Source organism: Falco naumanni, chromosome Z, assembly GCF_017639655.2.
Source record: "Falco naumanni isolate bFalNau1 chromosome Z, bFalNau1.pat, whole genome shotgun sequence".
In the NCBI taxonomy this organism is placed as follows: Eukaryota; Metazoa; Chordata; class Aves; order Falconiformes; family Falconidae; genus Falco; species Falco naumanni.
The window spans coordinates 28,344,392-28,369,260 of NC_054080.1; the positions used below are offsets into that span (position 1 = coordinate 28,344,392).

At 35.9% G+C, this 24,869-nt stretch overlaps 1 protein-coding gene across 5 annotated transcripts in view; it reads right to left on the reverse strand.

Annotated features, from left to right (window-relative positions):
• The window catches only part of PAM (peptidylglycine alpha-amidating monooxygenase), a 155,101-nt gene that overhangs the window by 31,731 nt on the left and 98,501 nt on the right, over positions 1-24,869 (reverse strand). For all 5 annotated transcript variants that reach the window (XM_040579397.1, XM_040579393.1, XM_040579395.1 and 2 more), the window contains exons 7-14: positions 23,398-23,481; positions 13,050-13,098; positions 12,502-12,569; positions 10,843-10,923; positions 10,651-10,727; positions 10,219-10,322; positions 5,507-5,694; positions 4,768-4,839 (exon numbers count right to left, since the gene is read on the reverse strand). In XM_040579397.1, the coding sequence (XP_040435331.1) occupies positions 4,768-4,839; positions 5,507-5,694; positions 10,219-10,322; positions 10,651-10,727; positions 10,843-10,923; positions 12,502-12,569; positions 13,050-13,098; positions 23,398-23,481 (723 nt within the window). The remainder of the gene's footprint in view (positions 1-4,767; positions 4,840-5,506; positions 5,695-10,218; positions 10,323-10,650; positions 10,728-10,842; positions 10,924-12,501; positions 12,570-13,049; positions 13,099-23,397; positions 23,482-24,869) is intronic.

The window sequence follows — 24,869 nt, forward strand, 5'->3', positions numbered from 1 at the left end:
AAAAGTATTAATCTGTGTGGGTGCGTGTGTGCGCACACTTATGTGCAAATATAGCATATAACAACTGAAAAGAATTAAAAGATGGGTTAGGCATCCAACAGGTAATAAATAGCAGAATTATGTATGATCTCAATTCATCCCCGATTGGTATGAATTCTAATGTTAATTTAAAAAAAAAACAACCCTCCTCAATGGGTCATCACTATATATTTATATTTAACCTCATCCAAAGAATTCCCCTCCAAGCACTCCTGAACAAGTGTTCTAACTGAACAGAAAGACTTCTTTTAATTTCTATTCTGTCATCTCTGTTTATGAAACACAATAAAACACTTCAAAACCACAGCCTGTCATTTAGCATCCATTTGATTTGGATGCCCACCTAGAAACATCCCAAAATGTGATTTTACAGGCTACTTAGCACTGTATTTCACATCTTACATCTAAGCCACACTTCCAGTCAGTTTCAGTAGGAGCTGTGTATATGGAAGACAGCTTCAGTTCTTTGTTTTGTCAGTTCTCAAAGATTAGGAAAACAGATCAGGAAATCAAACTTCACAAAGGTACCCAGCAACATAGAACAATTCAGCAAGACTGCTCAGTGTCTAGAGTAAAACACATTTTCAACTGGAGAGCCTCAGATATCCTTAGACGATGAAGTCATATTCTTCTCTTTATGTTGTTTTCTATTTAACTCACTATATGCATTCTAATCTCTAAACCAATGAGGCTGAAGTCCAGTGAGGTGTTTTTCTGTGCAACCTATCTCACCACCAGGACAGCAATCCTATGATTGCAGACTTAAAGCCCAGCTTTATAAAAGCTAACTTCTAAATGCTGGATTCAAGCTGTAATACTATTTCAATGTAGGAGGTTTAATGGGATTTCAGTACAGACACTCAGCTGTGAAAAAGGGACCTCATATGAGTCTAGCTGGGACATGCAAGAAGAGAGAGCTTAAATTCACTTGGATTGAGCTTCACTATTCAAGCTCCTGGAATAATTTGTGCTCATCATTACCATGAAATAACGGGGGATGAGAGAAAAAAACCCATACTGGCAGTACAGCTGACCAATACTGAAAGCAAAAAGGCTCTCACTTCAGATTCTATCATCAGAGGTAAAAACACATTACTGTTTTTGTACTAATTTCTGAATTCCCTAAGCAGTAGTTTAGGGAATATGGTTTGTGGTTTTTGTTTGGGTTTTTTTTTACTTAAACATTAACACCAGAAGTAAATTGAAAATCTCATGTCTTTTCTCTCCCGTTTATGTATAAGGAATGTATACATGTGTATACACGTGCTCTTTTAAAACAAAAAAAATCAAATCTAATTTTGGTTTATATGCTGCAAGTGAATTTTCAGTTCAAGCCAGCCTTGAATACTTCTTTTTTAAACCATTTAGACATACTTATATTGACTTTACTAGGAAAAAAACTGCTCCTTCTGCTTCAAAATAAAATTTATGATTATATCTAATGCACAAAAAATGAGATATCAAATTACGAGCCACACATCAACAAATTAAATACTTCATACCTGATTAACCATCGCCTGTATATTCCTTCCTGGTTGTTAAGAAACTACTGCTGCTGTATTTATACAGCTTTCAGGTACAGCAGCAGCTGACTTTCTCAATAGTAAAGACTGCTTCACCACTTGCATACCATAACAAACTTAAACTATATTATATTACAGCACAGACTACAGCCAGGAAAGTGTTGGACAAACAGAATCAAACACATTTAGGCCTTTTTTCCACAAGTAAAGAAGAGACATCTAGCAGACATGGTGAAGGCTATGAACAGATACTATTTTTTTCATTACTGTATTTACTGAATAAAACTTAATCAAACTTCTCTTGATGAACAAAAAATAAACATAAATATTTTTTATTTTTGCTAGGGACTTTGTGCTTCAGTAGGAAGAGGAAATTCTCCAATATGCACAAATGTCTAAATCAACTGCATTTCCTACAATAATTAACTTCCTATGAACAGTTTACCTTCACCAAACAGTGACAGTGCTGTTTCAGAAACAATCTAATGAGGTCAGTTTCATTAAGGTAAGTTCAGTTTTATTTTAACGCTACAGGGATTTAGCTTTGTCACCATGTTCACTTTGTGATGTTTACTACTTATTTCAATATATTTACATTGTTTATTAATGTCCTTCTGACAAGTGAGTTGATGAAATTGAAAATTTAATGTAAAAGCAATGATAAGTCGTTCAGGTGCTGATATAATGAACTGCCTGTGTGTAGTAGGAACTGCACCTTCTAAATCTATGCCCAGGCAATCGTGATACACACATTATTAGCAGGCAGATACTATCACATGGCAAGTTTCTTTGCTTTCCCCTTTTGAGGCAAATGCTTAGATATAACACTACTCACACCAGAATTTGACTCTGACCATGCCTCCACACCCAGATTTGTAAATATCTCAGGGATAATATAACAATTTAACAATTATTTCAGTTTTAGTGAAGAAGAAGAAGAAAAAGCTGTGTTTACTTCAGTTACTTGAAAATAAGGAGGGGAAAATTAAATTACCACAACATAATGAGTCATTGAGAAAAAACTATTCAAGATAAAAGACAGAATTATAGAAAAATTGTTGAAGTACTATCTTCAGAGCAAATCGAAGGCTGAATTTACTGAGCAACAGCTCAGCAGCAACAGAACTAATCAAACCCTGCGTTTTGGTGCATCTGTGTTTTGTAGATAAACTTATCATATAAAGTATGTCATGCCAGACCATAAAGGGAAAAAATATGTTGTAACTTTTACATCAGTGAAAGTATGTATTTGTTTGGTGCAGTTTGGGAGTCCACTGCCCCCTACCTCCAAACAGTAGCATCTTGCTGTAGTTAAGCCCTTATTCCAATTTGGCTGATCCTGGCTAACTCACTAAAGTTACTGGAGGAGATGGACAAATTGGCAACACATGTACGTAAAAGTACTTTGCCCCACAAAACTGGACTCCCAGTCTGTAGTAGTTTTTATAGGCACATTTTAACAGATCATCTTCAGCTGCTGGCTTTCCCAATGCATCTTAATAGGTGTTCATGTGCTTGTAGGACCAAAAACCCACTTCCTAGAACAGCCACCCAACTTGCCCTCTTTGGAGACAAATATAAAATCAAACCTGATCCAATTTTTCCTTTTGCCTTTTTTGCTTACACGTACATAATTCAACTGAAGTTTGAGCTGTACCAGTGTAAATTTGAAGCTAATTTCCTGTAAATGATAGGAGAATTTATCTTAAACTAACAAGTAAGAACATGAAACAAAATTCTCTCATGGCAACTACTGTGTTTTGATATTTCACATCATGAACCAAACTAATTTCAAATGGACAAACCTGTGCAGTGTGTTTCCATAGAAACATGTTAGATAAGGATGTACGCTAAATAGCGGTCTCAGCAAATGAGACTGCATTGCAGAAATGTAGCTTTGAAATACATTTCAAATACAAATGGAAAAGATTTTTAAAACAGGACCTTTTTTCAACATTTTGTTTCAAACATTAACAAATTCAATAAAACACACAGGTAAGATCTTCAACCAAATGCTAATGCACTTCTTAGTAACATAAGGCTGAAGCAGCTTGTCAGCATAAATCTTGATATAAATTTGTAAGCAGCTAGCTCATTCTGCTCTGGAATATGTTTAAAAAAACTAGAATTGTATTTCTTTGTAAAAAAAATCCATCTTGATTTGACTAAATTAAGTTTCAGATATGGAACTGTAAATATTGTCTCCAGTAGTTTAAGGTGCTTTCAGTTAAGACACTCTTACACTCTAGAAGCTAGTTTTTATGTAACTGTAACTTAATTATTTGAGTTAACTCTGCAAAATGGAAGAGTATATAGAAAATCTAACCCCTTTGGGAGATGTTAGCAAAACCTTTAAGCACTGGCCTCATCTTTGCACTCATTAAAGACAAAAGGAAATTTGCTTTTAATTTATTTAGTCCTTGAACCTCACATTGCTCAATGAAGACAATATGAAAATGTAGCTGATGAGGCCTTCTTGGTGTGAAGAAAAGTCTTGAGGCTGAACCAATATTTATCTAATAGCATATGATCCCCAGGAACTTTAAAAGTACAGTCTTCTTTTAATATATCTCTGAAGCATAAATAACATTCAGCATATTTCTAGAAGCTTTATAATTGTCAAGGATTTTTTCCTGCAACTAAGTATTGCACACATTTTTGCAAGAGTTCTTACGCAAATATGCACGTATACACAAATATAGTGAAAAATAATTCAGTACTAAATACCAGCTGCACTCAACCCACTGCATGTACAACCAGTGTTGAAGCATAAAACCATATTATTCCCTAATACCTACATAACAATACAAACAGAGAAATACACCAGGACCTAACAGCAGATAGTTACATATAGACTACAGAATAGTTACATGCTATAGGACTATTTCTTTGTGTTGATTCTTTAGGATTGCACTTAAGAGATAAATTACAACCTTTAGCAAATTAAACCAAGAACAGGAAAAACTAATGAGATTAAAATGCACTAATAAATTTTACCTACAAGGCTAGAGAACAGTGGGAGACTTATTTTTTTACTACTATTTGTTATACAGTATTCAATCATATTAGCTGTACATTGCAAATTGTATCAATTAAAGATTAACAGATTAAAAGTTTTGTAACTTGTTAACAATCAGGATATAATTTAACGGTATTTTGCATTAGTGAGTCCTTTACTTAGCATAGAAATACGACAAATACATACCCTGACCCAAAATCTCTTCCTCTTCTTTTTTGGCCTGCTGCAGCAAAGAACTTTTATCAGTATCCTTGGTTTCTGAAAAATGGATTTAGGATATGATGTTAACCTCTGCATCTGAACGGAACTGAGTATCTTCCTACTCAAGAAACAAAATATTCTGAAATGAACATTTGGTATTTTTATCTATCTATAGTAGTTGTACCAAACACTGCAACAGTAAAACAAAGGGAATAAAAAAATTAAGATTTGTACTTTACTACACAGACATATCAGTCAGATTACTTCTGGATAATACTGCTCCTGCAACTTATATGCCTATTAGTGTTCAACAGAAAAATCTAATTCCTTCCATAACAAGGCAGTAGGATCCAGAAAACTATGGAAATGTTATGATTCAACTTTGTAGGAAACAGACAGAAGATAAAGCAAATATTAAGAAACTGTTAATATAAGGTACTTATATTTGGCTTAGAAATGAGGTCAATTTTTTGGGTACACAGCTCATGTAGCTATAAAAATGAGTTGAAAATTGAATGATGACAATAGGAAGAAATGGACAGAAGACTATGGCAGACATTTCCACCTAAAACAAAAGTGGGATCTCATGATGTTCTATAATTAGTGGTTTGAATTTTGTTCAGAATTGCATTTCCTTTTTATGAAAAGTTAGCATTTCAAAGCAACACAGACAATCAGTGAGCACAAAAAGACTTGAATAAAATGGATTACAGGTTTTTCTCACCCTCATGATGTCCATGCGTCATCTTTAACATATCAGACTTGACTGGAATAGGAATATTTGCCTCCTGTGGTATATTTCTGAACATCTCAGGGTTTGCATTCTGTGTGCAGGTCATATATGAGACAGCATGCTTGGCTTCCATATAGTACATAATGTAGAAGTTACACATTTCATCATTGGCTGTTCCCCTACACCACACAGAAAAGATGCAGCAATTAGGAAAAAATGAACTGAATATAGCTGTTATTCAATTTGAATATAGCTGTTATTCAATTTATCTAACTTGTTCTACAGAATATTAACAAGTTGCAATTAAATGTTTAGAAGTCCCATACTAAACATTAAATAGCTTCGTTGCAGTCAATATCAAAAGTTTCTTTCAGTTTATACCAAAGAACACCAGCTTGCATAAACTCCCCAGGTATCTCAGAAATGCCTAACAATTTGGTTTTGATTCTACAGAAAATTGCATCAACTATTTAAACTGCTTTTCCTTCTCATCTCCCCAGTATATTCCTCACAGTACCCAGTGTGTCATCAACTATGCACATGCTCTGATGAAATATGACAGAACTGCATCATTCATTACATCACCATTTGTATACTTCTCTGTCAACGTGGGGAAACATGATTTAAAATAATTGCAAATAACGTCTATGTTTCACTTCAGCAGCTATCTTTTATGACAGTTTTCCCTCCACCATGTTCAATTGCACCATTTACTGGGCAATCACACTAGTTCTAATACAGCAAAACTTAATTTCATTACACATTAAGACACCATAAATATCTCTTAAAAGAGAAGGTAACACTGCCATCTCAAGAATAACTTGATCACAAGCTTCTATAAAGAAACACGAGTGCAAGAGGAAAAACAGCAGCAAAATTACGTTCCTTGATAAATGTTGTGCATGTATTTGAAACAGAAGAGGTTCTTCTGTACTGCTACATAATCCTGTTTCCAATAGAAAAAATAGCTGGTACAAGAAATATTCTTTTCTGAAAAATATTACTTTATGAGGCAGACAATAAAGAGCCTGTTTGCAGCTGTGATCTGTTTCTGGTTTTCTCCTCTGCCATATAGGTTGATATCTTCTATTTACAGCTACAATCCTGACAATGAAAGAAGCTAGGACTTATAAAGAAAGGTGCACAATATAAAGGATTTTATATTAAGATTTTTTAATTAGCTTTCACAATTAACCAGTGAGCCCGCACTCATAAAAAGATATGGGGGTGGCCTATTAGCGGCTTGCAAAAGACATCAGTGCTGACTTTTCCAGCAGCATCCTGCTGCATTCATTTATTCACCATAGCAACAATAAAGACACCCGCCAGAGGGAAGACAGGAGGAACATGGGAGAAGAGACTGTTTCAAAAGGGGAACTGGTATTTTTCCATGCATTGAAAATTTAGCATCCCTTGGAGACCACAAGAATCAGACTCTGACTTGGCAAGCTCTGCTTAAGCTTTTAGAAAACATTAACTTCACTGTTGGACTCCCAGTATTTGTCACTGTAATTGCCTCCTCTTTAAAACTCCAGTAGAGAAGGGGATGTGGAACACACATGAACTCTGGTTCATCTGATAAATTACTATGTCTAAACATTTCAAAGTTGATAATTTAAAATATTTACAGTTTAAAAAAAGAAGAAAAATACTTTGTCAACAGTTCTAGTAAAATCACAGAAACCCCAGAATCCTTCTACTAGATATCTGAACTCCTGAGAAACCCTGTTTTGTGAATGAGCTTAATGAGTGGCAATGCTGATGCACAAGTTAAAAAGAAATAAAATACAAAAGTTTCTGCTAACCACCTTCACACTACTGCCACAGATATCTAGAACCACATCTAGATCTTAGTATATTAACAGTACACAGTGAAGCATAATGAAATGGGAGGATTTAGCACCAAAAAGCAAGATAATGCAGTTAAAGAATCTCAAATACTGAATGGGAACATTTTGCTACAGTCACATAAATCTTCTCTTGAATGATCTAATAACTGCTAAACATATTCTGAAAGGGAAAGATACAGGTTGCACTTTTTTCTGTCTGTGAAGAGTTTTTAACAATATGTTTCATTGCAACTGGAAAAACAAGTAGCCACCGTGACCCATGCCACTTTCCTTTACAAGGATATGATCTTCACACTGAATGGGCTCCAGTTTTTTCATATCCCTTAGACTGGTAAGCTATATACTACCTGACACTATATCAACTCTAATGTTTATTCTGAAACATCATTATTTGTTATAAAACTGCAGTAGCTGCTTGCATGGAGTACTTATCAGTCTGCAGCAAAAAGAAGAAAACTTGCTTTATAAATAAAGAATAGTTGATGTCCTTATTTGACAAAGCGTAATTCAACCCTTTAATTTGCATAAGTTTGAGCTTAAGGAGAAATCCAGCTAACTGAAATGGATGATTTATGAAACTTTTGAAGAGATGTCTCCTGCCTTACCTCTTTACACCAGAGACATGAAGTCTGTGGTCCTGTAATTACCCTGAACTTGTACATAGTCAATTGCACAAGCAAAATCAGGTTTCACTTCTGCCAGTCTCTACAAATTTAAAAGGCATGCCTCAATACCTAATTTAATTTCTCAGACTAGGAGAGGAAGCAGGATGAAAAAGGTTACTGTGAACAATGAGGGTCATGAGATCAAGTAAGTTAATGAAAAGCAGTTAGGAGTAACTAAAGAAATGCATTAAAAAACCAAGAACAAATGTCTATAAAGAAACCAAACAGCACCCTAAGGAAGGTATAAAAACAACACAAGAATATCTGTCCTCCGTCTCCAAGTCTGACACTAAGTAACAGACTTGGCCAAAAACACCCCCTCACTCACATGAAAAGGACCAGTTGACTACTGCAGAAATTACTACACAGTCAGGAATGGACAATATTGGGAATATGTCATGTTTTAACTACATTAGCACATATTATGTATGGTTAAGATTAACTGATCAGCTTTGAAAAGGCAAATGGACAACATGAACTCTGAGTTTGTTTTAGCCCTGCTTTCTATATAAAAGATAAATCACATATGGAATTTAAGATGGTGATTTTTTTTAGATAGTTTAAGAAAAAGCAAAAACACAGGCAGAAAACTAAATACAGGGACTGGGAAAGTGAAGTGCAGACTTGACTTGATGCTTTTTGGATTTGTATTATTTCACAGTTTTCCTTTCATGTTTGCATTTCCCATTTTTTCAGTGTTTATATTTGGAACTCAAAAGTGTTTTTTTTAAAATATTTCCTTTGAATTGAGTCATTCTTAATGGGAGCAAGACAACTGCAACATCAGGATAACAATTACAAGATCTAAACAACTTTCACTTAATTTATTTTAGCCGTATATCTTTCCATATACCCAGCATTGTTGTGAATGCATTCCTTTTCATCCATTCATTTATCACAGTGATCATTATTTTTCAATAATATGTACTTCCATATTATGCATCATTTTTTGTGAAAAAGTTTAATTATTTTCTTAAAATGCTTATGTGCTGTTTCTCAAAATTCATAGGTAGAAATTATGTAATAAAAATGTAAAGATCTGCTTCTTTCTTTAATTTCTGTTCCTATTACTTCCTCATTGAAAGCACACCAGTACATTGAAAGAAAAGACCATAACTATCTTAGGACTGTTTCTTAAACTGTAAGGATTATTCAACAAACAGGAATTACTTTGGAGAAAGTTATGGTAATGTGGCAGAAACTTTCAGAACTTGCGAAAAAAAGATCTACAATTAAATTATAAGGTTTTGGATATAATTTTGCTAGTGTTCCAACCTTTGTAAAAACCTCTTCCCAAATAATTAATTTTGCTTCAGCTGCTACTAATCAGCAGCTTAACTACTCACAGAAATGTGATAAATTTGTGCTGAATCCTTAACCTTCTACTCAGATGCAATCTTAGAGTGCTCAGTGCACTAAAAAATTCACCCCTTGGGGTGCTGCAGAAGACACATCCAGAATGACAAGATTTCTGCAGGAATCTTCATAGCTCTACATATGCAGTAAATTACAGTTCAAAGAACTGGAGCCAGTTAAGAGAACATTAATACCGCATCTATTTTTAGTTATATTTGTCAACTTGACCTTATAAAGCTCTGTCTGTCATCTCTGGCTGAATAGGACCACTAACAAACACAGTTCAGATTTTCCCATTTATCATTAATAGTCATTTATCTTTTTATTGTTTTTTATAAAAACCTGTATATTTTTACATTGGAAAAAAAGGTAACTGGTATATTATTCCAAGTTTTTAAGGTTAGATTTTACGATGGGTCAAAATTTATCAGAATTTTATAAGCTCTCATAAATTTTCTTTCTGGAATAATGAATAATTGTGAAGCTTTATTATTTTGTTTTAAACAGTCAATAACTTCAACTTCTTCAAAAAACCTCATTATTTAGAATTGATATTCTGAATCCTCCTCTATGCGCAGAACAGCCCAATATCTGACTGTCTGGCAGCATAGCTTCACCTTAGAAATATTCTGAACACTTCATCCAAGTGATTATTCACATAAGTAAAGGCAATGAACATTGTGTAGAGTTAAATCTTTAGCAGACTAGACAGACAAAGAGACCGTTCTGGCAGGATCTGTTTGTTAGAATTATCTTGGAGAATACATTTCTACACATAAACAATACCTTGGGAAAAAGTGGTTAGGAAAGGGAGCAAACAGAGAAAATTTACCCTATATGTGTCTCTGTAGTTCTGCCTTCACCACTGAACACACATCTAGCTGCTAGGATATCATCATAGCTGATATCTACAGGACGTTCTACTGGATAGAATGCCTGAAAGAGAGGATGATTCAACATAATCAGTGAAAGAGTCTTGTATCATTTACATCAATATACATACACATGAAAATGAAAAGTGCTACACATCTGAAAAGTAATTTCAGAACTGTTTTTGCATCATAATGTAATCATGATTATAATGATTACATTACAATCATAATGTGATCATGATTATACTTCACAGTATTCACCTCCAGTACCACAACATGTACTGGTGGAAAACACATGATGTAAATCTGTGGGTACGTGACTGCCAGTTCAGCTTCTCAAATTTAAATAAAAATAATTAAAATTTACAGTTAGAATTAAAAAAACAACCAACCTGTGGTAGTTGTGGACTCTGTCTACCAATCAATGTCCATTGACCATTTCTCACTCTGTATCCACTCACTACTTTACCTATAACATACCAATATGTATGTGAACATGAGATATACCTCTAAAAAAATAGGCTGTAGTGTCAACAGTTTTCTGTTAAGTATTTGATATTCCTATGTTGAAATAAAACTCTTACCTAGTCTGTGTGTATGAACTCTGTAGGCAAAAAGGTGCATTGGAAACCTTTTGTAATGGCAGGCAATGTCTGCATCAACCACTGTTAAAATATGATGGCAATAAACAAAGAAAACCACATTATTTATCTAACAGACAAAAGTTACACCCACTGTACTTCATCAGTATGGTTTACAAAAGGTACGCCTACATCAACAATTTCCAAAGGTACTGGATAAAATCTTACATTTCTGCAGTGTCTATATCAAGACATACGTAAAGAAAAATTAATAAAATACAGTAAAAATCACTTGAAAATTACTTTCTCTGATGCTGCAAATATAAAACGGGGCTGAAACTTAGTATTTTTTTCCAGTGTATAATACTGCTATTTAATGAAGTAAAGTAATACATCTGCTTACAGACTTTGATGAGAGACACATATAGCTATGGTAAATAGTCTACTTAGGAGAAAAAAAAAAGATACGATTCTAAACTGATACAATTTATAAAGAAGGCTTGATTTTAAGATCTCACAGTTCTAGGCCCAGTCTTAGAGATTTAGGGTTTGATGCAGACTTTGGCAGAGAAGTGCTGTACAGATCACGTCTGCAGGCCAGTACTTGTGTTAGGTGCAGCAAGAGTGGTGAAGGAAGAGCCTACAGAGAAACACCTCTCCCAATGCCTCTCCAGGAAGTTATCTGGGGATTGGCTGCATCTTTCATATTACAACAAACTTCACGCTTTACTTAAGAACTGAAAATCTGATTGAACCTAAGAAGGCAGCTACCAGCAGGCACAGAACTTGTTTTATTCATGTTTCCCTCATCCCTCCAGTGAAAGGTGAAAAAGTAAATTTGGGGATGGTGGTATTTGTTTGACAAAAAAAAAAAAAAAAGACTTCAACTTGCTGTATTCACCAAACAGCTGGAGACAGCTGAGCATTTGACCACCTCACCCCACTCAGGCAGCTAACTGTAATGGGACAAATGGTGTTCGTGGATACCTGACTTAGAATTCTAGTATAGCATAGGGAAATGTAAAGCCAGTGTTCAACTTCCTTAAAACAGAACATTCCATGCTAACTTGAAGAAATTACATTGGGACTATTGAAGCTGAATTTCAGATAAAATCCACTGAGCAGAATTCTGAATAGAATCCTACTGTTTGGAGTAGAAATGTCGTTTAACCATGTTTTTTCAGCATTTTGACCTTTTAACCAACTGGGTAGGAACGAATAAGATTTTTAAAGAGCACATCCTCACTGGTAGAAATGCATTTATTAAAACTGAATTCTTAGTAAATCAAAAATTGCATGAATGACAAATGTAGATGAAGAAGAATAAAAATAAAATAATTGGGTTTTTTTGGGGGAAGGAGAGAATAAGAAAATAGGTAGGGTTTTTTTTTGGTAAAATATGAAGAAGAAAATAAATTGAAGAAATACTCTCAAGAATTCTAGAGACTTCAATATTACACAGATAATTACTTTTTTGTACAACATTGATCACTTTTGCGAATGCAGTCACCAGGAAATATGATAGAATTTTAAACTTACAACATTTTTTCATGATTCTCCATCTATTACTCAGCAAGTCTCTGCTACATTTTCTTCCTCAATACCAGTAGAATAAATCAGATACTTTAAATTATATAATCACTTTGTAGAATTACAACTCACCTTTTTCGCCTGGTGGTATTACAGTGTTCACAGACATCATAAGATACATTCCAGCAATCAAAGGTTGCCTGCAATTCAAAATCCAAGCTCTGCTAAACAAGTCCTTAGTAAAACCAGGCTGCAGGTGACATGATATACAATACCATTCAACACCACTAATTTCTAAGTGTTGGATTATGTCTGAAACTGGTCTACTGACAAAGAAGCTGTCACACAGCACTTCCCTTTCTCTCCATTTTTTCTGTTAGAGCTATGATTTTTAAAGCATCTTCTGCCAAGTATGTGAAATAGGACAAAATGATCATCTACATAATTGCTGTCCTTGTCCCAGATTTCTAAATATTAAGCTTTTAAAGTGGATTAACGCAGCACTGATAGCACTGTTCCATGAAGTTTTTGCCAACAGATGACACAAAGCTTCAAAAGTCTTAATATTGTGTAGCATGTGTTATTTTTATTTCACGCTTTCAAAGGAATCTAAAGGAGAGGTTTCCATTCCTTCTGTTTTGATAAAAAAATCATAGTAAGTATTTTAAATGATAACTTACTTTTGATGTGTCAGATGTAAAGTTACACCAGAGCAGTCCTTGTGTTTATCTGTAGGAATCAAGAAACATTTTAATCATTAGCAACTGAGCCCATGTGATATTATTCCATACTAATAACGTTCTTCTGTGGTATAAAAAAATACCAGAAGATAAAATAAGTTTTAATCTTACTGTTTGCAGTAAAACTTACATGTTATGGAAACATTACTCAAATTTGCATGAAGCTGAATATCAAGTAATGCATTTGTAGCAAAATCCAAATATAGAGCAAAACTCTGGTGCATGAAAAACTATCTGCTTCTTTGGCACTAGAAATTGCAAACCTTTATGAACTATTTTTTTACATTTTTACAGCAGCAGCAGAAGTTGGTTTGCTTCAAATAAATTTGTACTTTGACATAAATTAGAAAAATGGAAGATTTGTGCAAAAGCAATTATTTTAGACATTAATAATAATACAGCCAGAAATCCTTGTCATAAAAGTCAACAGGTGAACTTGAGATACCAATACAGACAGTGGTTCTGTTTAGTATCGGGTATCCTAGAAGGACAGTAAACACAGTTAATTCATTTGTTAATGTGCTGTATCAGTACCACTAAATAGGTTTGACATTTTCATTTAGAATACCATTGTCTGAACAGTTACTCAACTTTAGTGGATGATCTGGGAGTTTAATCTTGGCTCCTTTTCAAGGAAGTTTCCTTTTCTTATGTTTATACCAAAAATAGCTATAGTTAGAAGATGGATGTAACTCCAAAGTAAGTAAACAGAAAATCCTGAATAAAACACCCTCTAACAGTATATGCTTCAGGTAAGAAATAGACCAGATGATCTGCTGACAAGTGGTAACTTGGGAGAGATTTTCCTCCCATCAGTAGCTAGTTTCCAAACTGAAAAAGTGCACTTCAACAGAAGAAAGGATAATGACTAGAGCTGGACAAAACAGGGAGACTTTGCATATTAAAAAGTATCAATTTAGCAAATGTTAGCTATTTTTATCACACCACATTTCATTACTATGGAATAATATTCAGTTTGGGTTTTATCACCATTGATACTAGAACTTACTTTCAATATGCTCACAAAGTAGAATATCACTTATTTTTTACAAAATGTATAAATCAGTACATAGATTATGCAAGTGAGTGATAAAGTTGCTAATGCAATTTCACTAGTTTCTTATAATGCTCATCACCATGGCATCTGAGTATTCTCCAGTTTTGTGTGTCCCAACAAACACTTCTGTATTTGAAAATACGAATCAGGAAATCACAGCTGTACCTTTACAAGTAATAAAAAAGGAAAGCCTTCACTGTATATGCAAAATAAAAATGAGAACAGTAGCTCTTCCATCAAGACTACCCACTACTGTTCTTGCATTGAATGTTTGGAAAGCATGGCTCATGAGAATTTTTGAAACAAAGCGTGATGAGTCAGAGTGAAAGCAGCTGTAAATTCAATTGGTAATCCAGAAACAAAAGCACACCAACTCAATGCAGATGTAATTTCTGACTGTCTGTGTCAAGCTACGTATAGTATTGCCTCAAATACAGAGTTCAGTAACTATAATCTGCATAAAGGATTGAATATGTGTTTGGCAGAGTACTGACAATGTTCACTTGCAATTACAGTAGAATCATTTTCAGACTACATACATATGCACAAAACCACAAAGCTAGTCAGCCAGATATTGCTGTTGTATCACCTGCATCTTCTCTGTTCTCCAAAACAGCCAAATAAACAATATATTGTAGAAAACAGAGATTTTCAGTATAACAACATACATTCTTATGCAAACATGCATGTTTGTACAGAAAATAGTAGACAACTGAAAAATTAATCTAAAATTTAGGATAATAATGTAAAGTACAGTATAGTCTTTAAATGTTTTTTTAAAGTTACTTCTTAAAATTGGGGGGAAAAAATCTTTCCATAAATACCTGTAACACATGGTTGCAGTGGTTGGCAGAGAGAGAGGTAAAGAAAGAGGAGAAAAGGTTGAATGAGAGAGAAGGGACCAAATAAAAGACTAAGTTAAAGCAGATAAGGGGAAAAGTCAAGATATGGTCAGCACTGGCAAAAGAAGGACAGAAAAACTGAAGTTATGCCATACCAGAATAAGCACTAATTTTCAATCACAGATAACAAATGTTGCTTCCAAATGGCCAACTCATCAATCCAAGAGCACCAGAAAGACTAAGCTATTAGGAGAAAAGCAAGGGAATGATAAGAAGACATTCAAGAAAAGGAAAAATTAAATTCTTTGACCATGGTTTCAGAAAAAGTTCAAGATATGCATATACTGTTCATCTACTCTGCTATAAGGAGCTTCACTTACAGCCTCAATACCTCTATGTTTGCTATAAAGGCCTTTGTGAAATCTCTTTGTCCTACCTTCCTCATTTCAAATTAAATTTTTTGACTACATTTTTGTCTATTCACGTAACACAGCTGATGCTACAGAACTCAGCTTTTGCAAGTTTAACATTGCTAGAAAGTTGCACTACACCAATTTCAATGGAAGCTGGGAAATGACTGCTTCCTCTCAAAACGTTTTACTTTATTACCCGAAGTAATAAAATTAAAAATGCAATTGGTAGCTTTGTGTATCTCAGTTTTGCAATTTGCAGTTGAAAACCTCACCATCCTGTCCTTTAAATACTGCCAAATATCAAAACAATAAACCCAAACCTGTCATATGCCAGAGGAGTCACGTTTGAAAAATATAACCCCTACTACATCATAGTGTCTCTTTTAAAAATAGCATGATGGGAGAAGGGAAACAATTTACTTCAGTTTGCCAGTATTAAAATTTTTTCACACTACTTAAATTTTCACAGTATTGAAAAAAAATTTCATTCAGTATTTTCATCTAAACTGAGCAATTTCAAAATGAACTGAAGAGAGTGGAAAAGTTACTACTGATACTGTACCAGGCAATCGTATTAATCAGTATCGGGAGAAACATAAATTAACTTCTGGCACAAGAATCTGATTTACAGTGCTGTGTCAAGTGTAAAACAATGGACGGACACATTGGTATAGTCTTTTAAGGAATTCCTACAGCGTGTTACGATTTTTTCTGTGGTTATATTTAGCCATGCCCGAGTTAAACATTTTTCTAACTACAGAGGCATGCTGGAGATGCTGTTCCCTTGCCTCTCCTCCCCCACAGCTCACCTCCTTGAAACACTCAAAGCTGCTGAACCCTTCACCCAAGAACGCTGACTGTAGTGAGGCCATGCTGACTCCCAGTGCAAACTCTTCTCAAGCTTTGATGTGTGACCTAAGCAAAAATATCCTTAAACAATGAACAAACTAAACAAAATCCTGAATTCACCTTTCCAGCCCATCAGTCCAGCTTATATAACTACATAGATTTCTTTGTTTCAACTATTCAGTAAATATGTAGTACTGTGGGACAAAGTAACTACTAGTTTCTATTTGTCACATGCCAAAGACTGGAAAATACATTTTTATATACCTCAGAAATAGGTTCAAATGAAAGCCAATTGTTCATGCAGTTTTCAACTCAAATGAAACTAGAACCTGTACTTATGACTGGACTCTGTGTGGTGTGCAATTATAACACAATCAAATTAAATATTCCTTGGTTTTATTTACCCATGTCAAACACTGGTGCCTGTTAAAGCCTAAAACTGGCTTCAAATTCCAAGTTGTGGTGGGTTTGCCCACTGGCAAGGTTTTGATAGCCAGGAGCTACAGGGGTGGCTTCTGTGAGATGCCAGAAGCTTCCCCCATGTCTGATGGAGCCTCCAGTGCCAGCTGGCTCCAAGATGAAACTGCTGCTGGCCAAGGGTGAGCCCATCAGCAATGGTGGTAGCACCTCTGGAATAATGTATTTAAGAAGGGAAAAAAAAAATAAAATAAAATCTGTGCCAGTGGAAGAGAGTGAGACCATGTGAGGAGAGCAGCCCTGCAGCCCCCCAGGCCAGCACTGCAGGAGGGGTGAGGCAGGCTGTGCCCCTCAGCCCATGGAGGTCCATAGGGGGGCAGATACCCACCTGCAGCCCACGGAGGACCCCACACCAGAGCAGGTGGATGCACTTAAAAGAGGCTGTGACCCCATGGAATGCCAGTGCTGGAGCAGGCTCCTGGCAGGACTTGTGACCCCGCAGGGACCCACATTGGAGCAGTCCATTCCTGAAGGGCTGCACCCTATGGAAGGGACACACTCTGGAGCACTGTGTGAAGAACTGCAGCCTGAGGGAAGGACTCATGCTGGAGATGTGTGTGGAGAACTGTCTCCCTTGGGAGGGACCCCATGCTGGAGCAGGGGAAGAGCGTGAGGAAGAAATGGCAGACACCAAGTGTGATGAACTGACTGTAACTCCCATTCCTGGTTCCCCTCTGCTGCTAAGGGGGAGGATGTACAGAAATCAGGAATTAAGACAGGAGTTAAGGAAGAAGGGAAGGGTGGGGGGAAGGTGTTTTTCTGATGTGAATGGTAATAAATTAAACTAATTTCCCCAAATCAAGTCTGGTTTGTCCGTGACAGTAATTGCTGAGTGATGTCTGTGTCCTTACCTCGACCCACAAGCCTTTCCTTGTATTTTATCTCCTCTGTCCAGCTCAGGAAGGGAGCTGGTGGGCACCTGGCATTAAGCCAGAGTCAAACCACCACATAAATACATAATTTCTAAAAACTGGACATGACAACTTTGTAATGTTGTCATTCCAAGTTTAACTGCCAAAAAATGCTTAAATTGGTTAAAAAGAATCACCTATGCTACTGCTGTTAACCATGTTTTCTAAGAGAAATATCTCAAATACCAGAAATACAGTTTGTCAAGCAAAACATTCATAACTGAGAAGTCAAATTACCCTAAACAGAAATTCTCCCTTTTTGAAGGCTGATTTTGATAAAACTTCCAATGCAAGTATGACAGGCTTCCTGCTAGTCTGTCTACCCAGATACAGTCCTGAATTCTTTAGTTACATGTATGATAATCTGCCACAGAAGCTGAGACTTCCAGGGGTTCCCACATACTTAAAAATTTGTGGTTCTTTAGTCAGAGTTAGAAAAATGAAAGTCTTCAAAACCTGTTTTCTATGCACTCTGGGTACACGGATTATAAATTATAGAGCACATTGTTCAAACTATTTATTCAGCTTCTTCATTGCTCTCTTCTAATATTTAATAGTAACAGTATAGTACTCATACATGGCTACTAGAATACTCAAAACTTTTCACTGCAACAGAGCAGTACTTTTTATGCAGCTTCAAACCCCTTGTTATTGCAAAATCAGCCCTTTGATTTCTACCAGAAACTCCACATTTAGTCTCAGAATTGGCTTTGCTTTATTAAAGATACGAAGTAATCTCAAAGCTAGAGCACAACCTCTGAGCATGGCAATTCCAAGGCTAATACCCACTGGGAGGTAACTTTGTACAAGTTATATTTAAAAAGACAAAGACATGCAGCACAAAACCGAACTTGAAGTCTTGGTAAAGAAAGAGACAAATCCGGTATGTTGTACTCAATACTGATACCTAATACTTGACACATAAAGAACACTAGCAGAGTTCCTTTTTATTCATGAGAGTCAAGGTGTTCTATCTTGCTGATCTGTTCACTCATCCAAAATTAATACAACAAAATCCTTTTTACAAGTTTAGTAACATGCAGAAAGGAACTCTACTTTATCGAGTCTGTGAGAAACAAAATGCAAGCTCAGACTCCCACAGTGCCATTTTCATAATTTATTTTCCAAATAGAAGAGAAAAGTGATTGTTGATCCTGGTCCAGTATAAATTTTTATCAAACAAATACCTTGTAAAGGTCACAGATGACTGATTTTCTGGAAGGACATCATATCATAGGTATGAATATTTGGGAATATGTAAAATTAATTTTATTCAAGACACCAATGTTAGGCTTTCTGGTTATCAAATTGAAGCACACTGAATCCAGTGTTCAAAATAAGACTAGAACTCAAATGACACCACACAGTTCACATGCCTGTGAAGAAAACAGTTACTTTCAAGACATCTACCAGCTTGGTGGCCAAAATTAATTATTCTCCCCAATCAAAAAAACCCCAAACCAAATCCAACATGAAGAACCCCACATCCCCCTCACAAAAACAGGTATGTGATATTATATGTAATGTGAGTAACATAATTCTTGTAGGGAATGATAGCTGGAAGAAATAAATTATTCTCAGTGAAGAACTGGGTTAGGAGAAGCAGCTGAGAATGCAAATATTATGCATGCCTCGTGCTAGCAAAGAGATGGAACAAGAAAGGGAGTAAGAAAAGAGCCGAAGTTGAACAAAAGTTTGCTCCAAACATAGTGAGAAAAATGATTAATTGCTTCAAACAATGCAACAGTTACACACATAGAAAATGATAGAATGTGATTATCTCTCATAAAGAACAAGTTAAAAGAGATCATTATACACATAACTTTTAATTACTTTGGTTCTTGGGGATAACTTCTAAATTCTCACATGTGCTGGAAAGGACTAAGATAGCAGCATGGTGGGTTAGAAACATTAGTCTTTATTACAGGGAGGGCAGGCAAAAAGAAATTCTGTGGATTGGAAAAAAGCCCACATTTTTAAAAATCAGATCTGAAGGCACTTACATGGAAGAATAAATCAAGAACAGTTTAACAACTGCATTGCATATCCCTACAGCCCAAACTGATAGTTGACTGTGTGCCTTTATAAATCTAAAGATGGCTAGATTGACTTTTATTTCAATCTGAACCCTAAACATGTATGCATATATAAAAAAGACAAGACAAATTTCTGAGAATTTTTTGTTATATAACTGTATCTACTATCAAGTATAATTCCAAACCAAAATAACCTTTGCTTTTTACAATATAAAAAGTAAATGAAGTCAAACAGAGCAATTACTATTTTTCTAAGATGGCTCTTTGCACATACTTCCAATTTTTTGGTAGAAATTATTTTTGGTTTTCCAGCTAATTTTTTAATTATGTGTATTTTAGACAAGATACAATACACTTTATTTTGATATTTGAGCATAAAGCGCATATCTAAATATGACCACTTAGCTCTGGCTTATAGCTAAGGAGGGATGGAAAGCAGAATTAATGACTCGTTAATGAAATGAAGAAATGCTCTTTTTACAAGGAGTTGAAAATGAGACTAGATAGATTATACTTATGACATTTTTCTTCCAAAACTGATAGGAAGTAGAATTGAGTGCTAATACATAATTACTACCCCAAGTCAAATATTTTACATTTCCAACAACTTGTAACACAGAAAATTAAAATCTTAACAGCGCTTCTGAATCTTTGATATATGCTACTGAAAGCCTAACAAGTTAACTGTGTATATTTCATCATTTGTCCTCTGTTCTGAACTGTGACTGGATGCGTTTACATGCAAACTGTAATGACTGTATTCTTATACTGTTGACAAGCCACAGTTATCAACAGACATCTCAATTCATAAGGAAAAGCTCCCTTTAAGTCATTCTTGAAGTTTAAAGATACCTGTAAAATTAGTTGAAGGTTATGCATTGAATATCCGTGAACACCACAATCAAGGTTTAGGACATTTGAGTTTTTCTCTACTGGAATTTTCACAGGAAGACTACATTAAAAACACTTTTTTTCTCACATAAATGGCAGGAAAGGTATCAGTTCACACTTCTTAAACTTTCCTAATTCTGCAGTCTTACATCTTTAACATTGATTATTCTGAGTCCTGCACAGATATTTTAGACAAAAAATAAAGAAATCTGCAGTGGGGGGGGTGTGTTGGTGTAAACTTAACTTTTAATTTCAGGTGCTAATTTATTTCACTATAGTTTCTCAGATTTCCTGAGTAGAAGCTTTGACTGCCAAGTTAATTTACTCATAAAAATTTCCATACACATCCTCAAATAATGTGCAGTGGCGATTACTGATCTCATTGGTTTCTTCTTTTTTTTTAAGTAACTACATACACATAAATTATATGTAAGAGTGAAAATGAATGGTAACTCTCACTGTCCCCAAGCAATAATGAAGAGCTGGCTCTGAACTAACACACTCTCTTTTGAGGTTTGTAACTTTAATTATTCGTGATTTTAGCAGCAAAGAATCTCATGGGCTGTACACAATGCTGGCACACTCAGTTTATTCCTTCCTCCTCCTGCTCCTCCTCCTAAGTCACCGTTATTGTCATTATGCTACATTGTATCTTCATGTCACATAGAAATCCAACCTTCAGCTTCAGACAGTGCTGCTGAAAATTCCAGATGAGTATTGCCCAAAACTTGCCAGGTGTACAGAAGAGAGGCTGCAGGGCGCTGGGAAGCTGTCAGCTACAGGGTAACTCCTCTGTTCAAAACCAAGTACAACTTGTGGATCATTTACCAGATTCAGAGGCCACAGGCACAGCTCAAACCACTGGTGTACTGCATATTCCTCCCTTAATTTTTTGCTATTATTCAGCTTACTTCCCCTTCCTCCTTCCAAGTCCAGCATTTTATCACTTAGCCCATGAGGATCTTCACATCTTTGTTTAAATCCTATGCAGTGATGTGTCGTGGCCAAGATCCAAGAGAACGATGACCCACAGATTTTTTGTTCTTGAAGGCCAGAGAGGCCTTCACCCAAAAACTCCACACAGGACATGATTCTCAGAGCAAAAAAAAGAATTCATGCACCTTAAACATGTCAGAACAAGGCATTTCAGGTTTAAAGAACAAACTACAACATGGAATATAAACAAATAATAAAAAAAAATTAACCTTGTGCCATAAAATCTCCGATCACCAGTATCTCGATGTACATTAATGAGATCCAAATTTCATTAATCCAAGCTTAAAATGTCTGGTCTAGATGAGCAGATGGTGAGGTGGACTGAAAACAGGACGAAATGCCTAGGCCCAGAGAGTGGTGATCAGAGATCTGAAGTCTAGTTGGAAGATGGTAACTAGCAGTGTATCCCAGGGGTCAACACCGGGTCCAGTCCTGTTCAACTTATTCTGTTAATGAGCTGGATGATGGGGCAGAGTGTACCCTCAGCATGTTTGCTGATGACATGAGACAGGACATAGTGGCTAATGGGACAGAGGGCCTTGCTGCCACCCAGAGAGACCTTGACAGGCTGGAGAAATGGGCTGACAGCAACCTCCTGAAGTTCAACAAGGAGGAGAAAGTGCAAAGTCCTGCACCTGAGAAGGAACAACTGCAGCCACCAGTACGTGCTGGAGGAAAGCAGCTGAAAGCAGCTTGGCAGAAAAGGCCTTGGGGGTCCTTGTAGACACCAAACTGAACATGAGCCATCAATGTGCCCTTGCTGCAAAGAAGGCTAATGGTGTCCTTGGCTGCATTAGCCAAAGTATTGCCAGCAGGTCAGGAGAGATGATCCTTCTCCTCTACTCAGCCCTGGTGAGACCACACCTCAAGTCCTGTGTCCAGTGCTGGGCTTCCCAGTACGAGAGAGACATGGACATACTGGCGAGGGTCCAAGGAATAGCCATGAAGGGACTGGAGCACCTCTCCTCTGGGGAAAGGCTGAGAGAGCTGGGATTGTTGAAGCTGGAGAAGAAAAGGATCAGGGGGTGGATCTCACCCATGTACAAAAATACCTGAAGGGAGGGTGCAAACAGGACAGAGCCAGGCTTTTTTCAGTGGTGCCCAGTGACAGGGCCAGAGGCAAGGGACACAAACTGAAACACAGGAGGCTCCCTCTGAAGACTGGGAAACACTTTTTCACTGTGAAGGTCACTGAGCACTGGCACAGGTTGCCTGGAGAGGTTGTGGAGTCACCAACCTTGGAAATACCCAAAAGCCATCTGGACATGGTCCTGGGAAACCAGTTGTAGCTACCCCTACTTGAGCAGCAGGGGATGGACCAGAGGACCTCCAGAGGCTATTCTGTGAAACACTCACTGACAACAATAAGCATATTGCCATGCTTGAAATGAATGCTTCACCTTTAAAAAAAGAAAAAAATAGAAGAAAAGACGGTCCTCACCTGTTAAGTAAGGTGACAGGTTAAGGGTGTTCACAGGTATTTGTTTTAACTTTCTTCAAGAAAACACTGAATTATACAGGGAAAACCAAGTTTCTCCCTACACTTAAAATTACTAATCTGCCTCTTCATTACTTTAAGTCATTTGTTCTGTATTTTTTTAAGAAAAAAATATCTGTTCACCTTTCAAAAATTGACAGAGAGAAAGCAAGTTTATAAAGAAGTCAAGCTAATATACAAACTTTATTACAAATATGTTGACTGACCTTTACCTTTGTGAGTGACACCAACAGCAAAATTATTTACTACAGGTAATGCAAGTATTTTTGATGCTGTAATTGATACAACTTGCAGAAAAAAAATTTCCAAAATACATACCTCTAAATGCACTAATATCCCCATAGTGTACCTGGAGCACAAAAAATCTGCCACCTGTTTCCCCTCCAACTCTGAATCCAACACCTAGGAGAAGGAAAATGCATTGTTTTCAGAAAAAATAAAATGTAATATGGTTCAGCATTGCTGACTGTATCTGAAAATACAAATCACTATAATGGCTTGAAGGGGTAGGAAATTTCACTGAAACACTAGTGAAGAAAGCAATGTTCTGAAAAATGGGGAAACAACCATCACAACACTTGTTCCCAAATAGACTAAAAAGCTAGGACCATAACCTAGTTATTAATGAACAGATATCTGCTTTAAGAAGAGGATTCTCTCAGTCCAGGAATATGAATGCAGATTTGATATATAGATATGTATAACTAAATTAAAAAAATAATAATAAAGTTTTGCTACCCTTGTAGGATTTGGTAGAACTTTCATTTCTCATAAAACCTGCGAATGATATAAACTGATTAACATTGAACTACTAAATCCACACTGAGAATGAAAAGATAAAAAGATCTGCAGTAAAATATTTTGAGATGTAAATTAATATTGTATGTGGAAAAAGTCTTGTGGAAATTATGAAGCTCTGTTACTTGTTGACAGAAGTAAGCACAGGTACAATAAAAAATGGAGGAATTTTAAATAATTTGAAATAATAACAATGCAAAATATCACCATCACCAAAAAGATTTCTCTAAACCAATTCTACAATGAACACTCTTCAAAATAAGCAGAGAAAGCAATTTCTTCCTATTTGGTCAGTGAATCACACTAACCATGGCAAAGCCTACTTATAAAGAGAACTGCAGCCTCTCTGCACAAATGTAGTGTCATTATGAACCTTCTCCACAAATCTTGTATTTATGGACAACCTAGAGACAGGAAAATTACTACTAGCTGGGGCTTAACAGCAAAGCAAATACCAGGCTTCCATAGAATCCTCCAAGCAACCTTTTTTTAACTTGACATTCCGATAGCCAAATCAAATAACATTCCTGATGATTAAGTGTGTAAATGGATTATTAAAAATAAGCCTCTTCATGATACTGTGAACTGCTCCTGGTTATGAAAAAAGGCAGTAAAAGATAAAGTAAAAAATTTTTAGATTTCAAGGTATTTTCAGACTGCGCCTATATAGATGGCAGATATTTCTAGGACCCTTAGTGGTTATTAGAAAACCATCTCTCCTTGTCTTCCAGACACAGGCCAAGTAGCTTAAATTTTTTTGATTTAATTCAGCAAGGTCACCTATCATACAAGAAAATGGGCATATAAACATGTTGCCCAATTGAATCAAAGCATTAAGAAATTAAAAGCACACTAAATTGTCAAGTATACTTAAGACACAGAAAAAATTCACTGTTTAGATTGAACTTGCCTGTGCTTTCCCAAACACACAAAAATATTTTAATGCAGTTTACGTGCTACTAGAAGATACAAATAATGTGCTTCCAATAGTG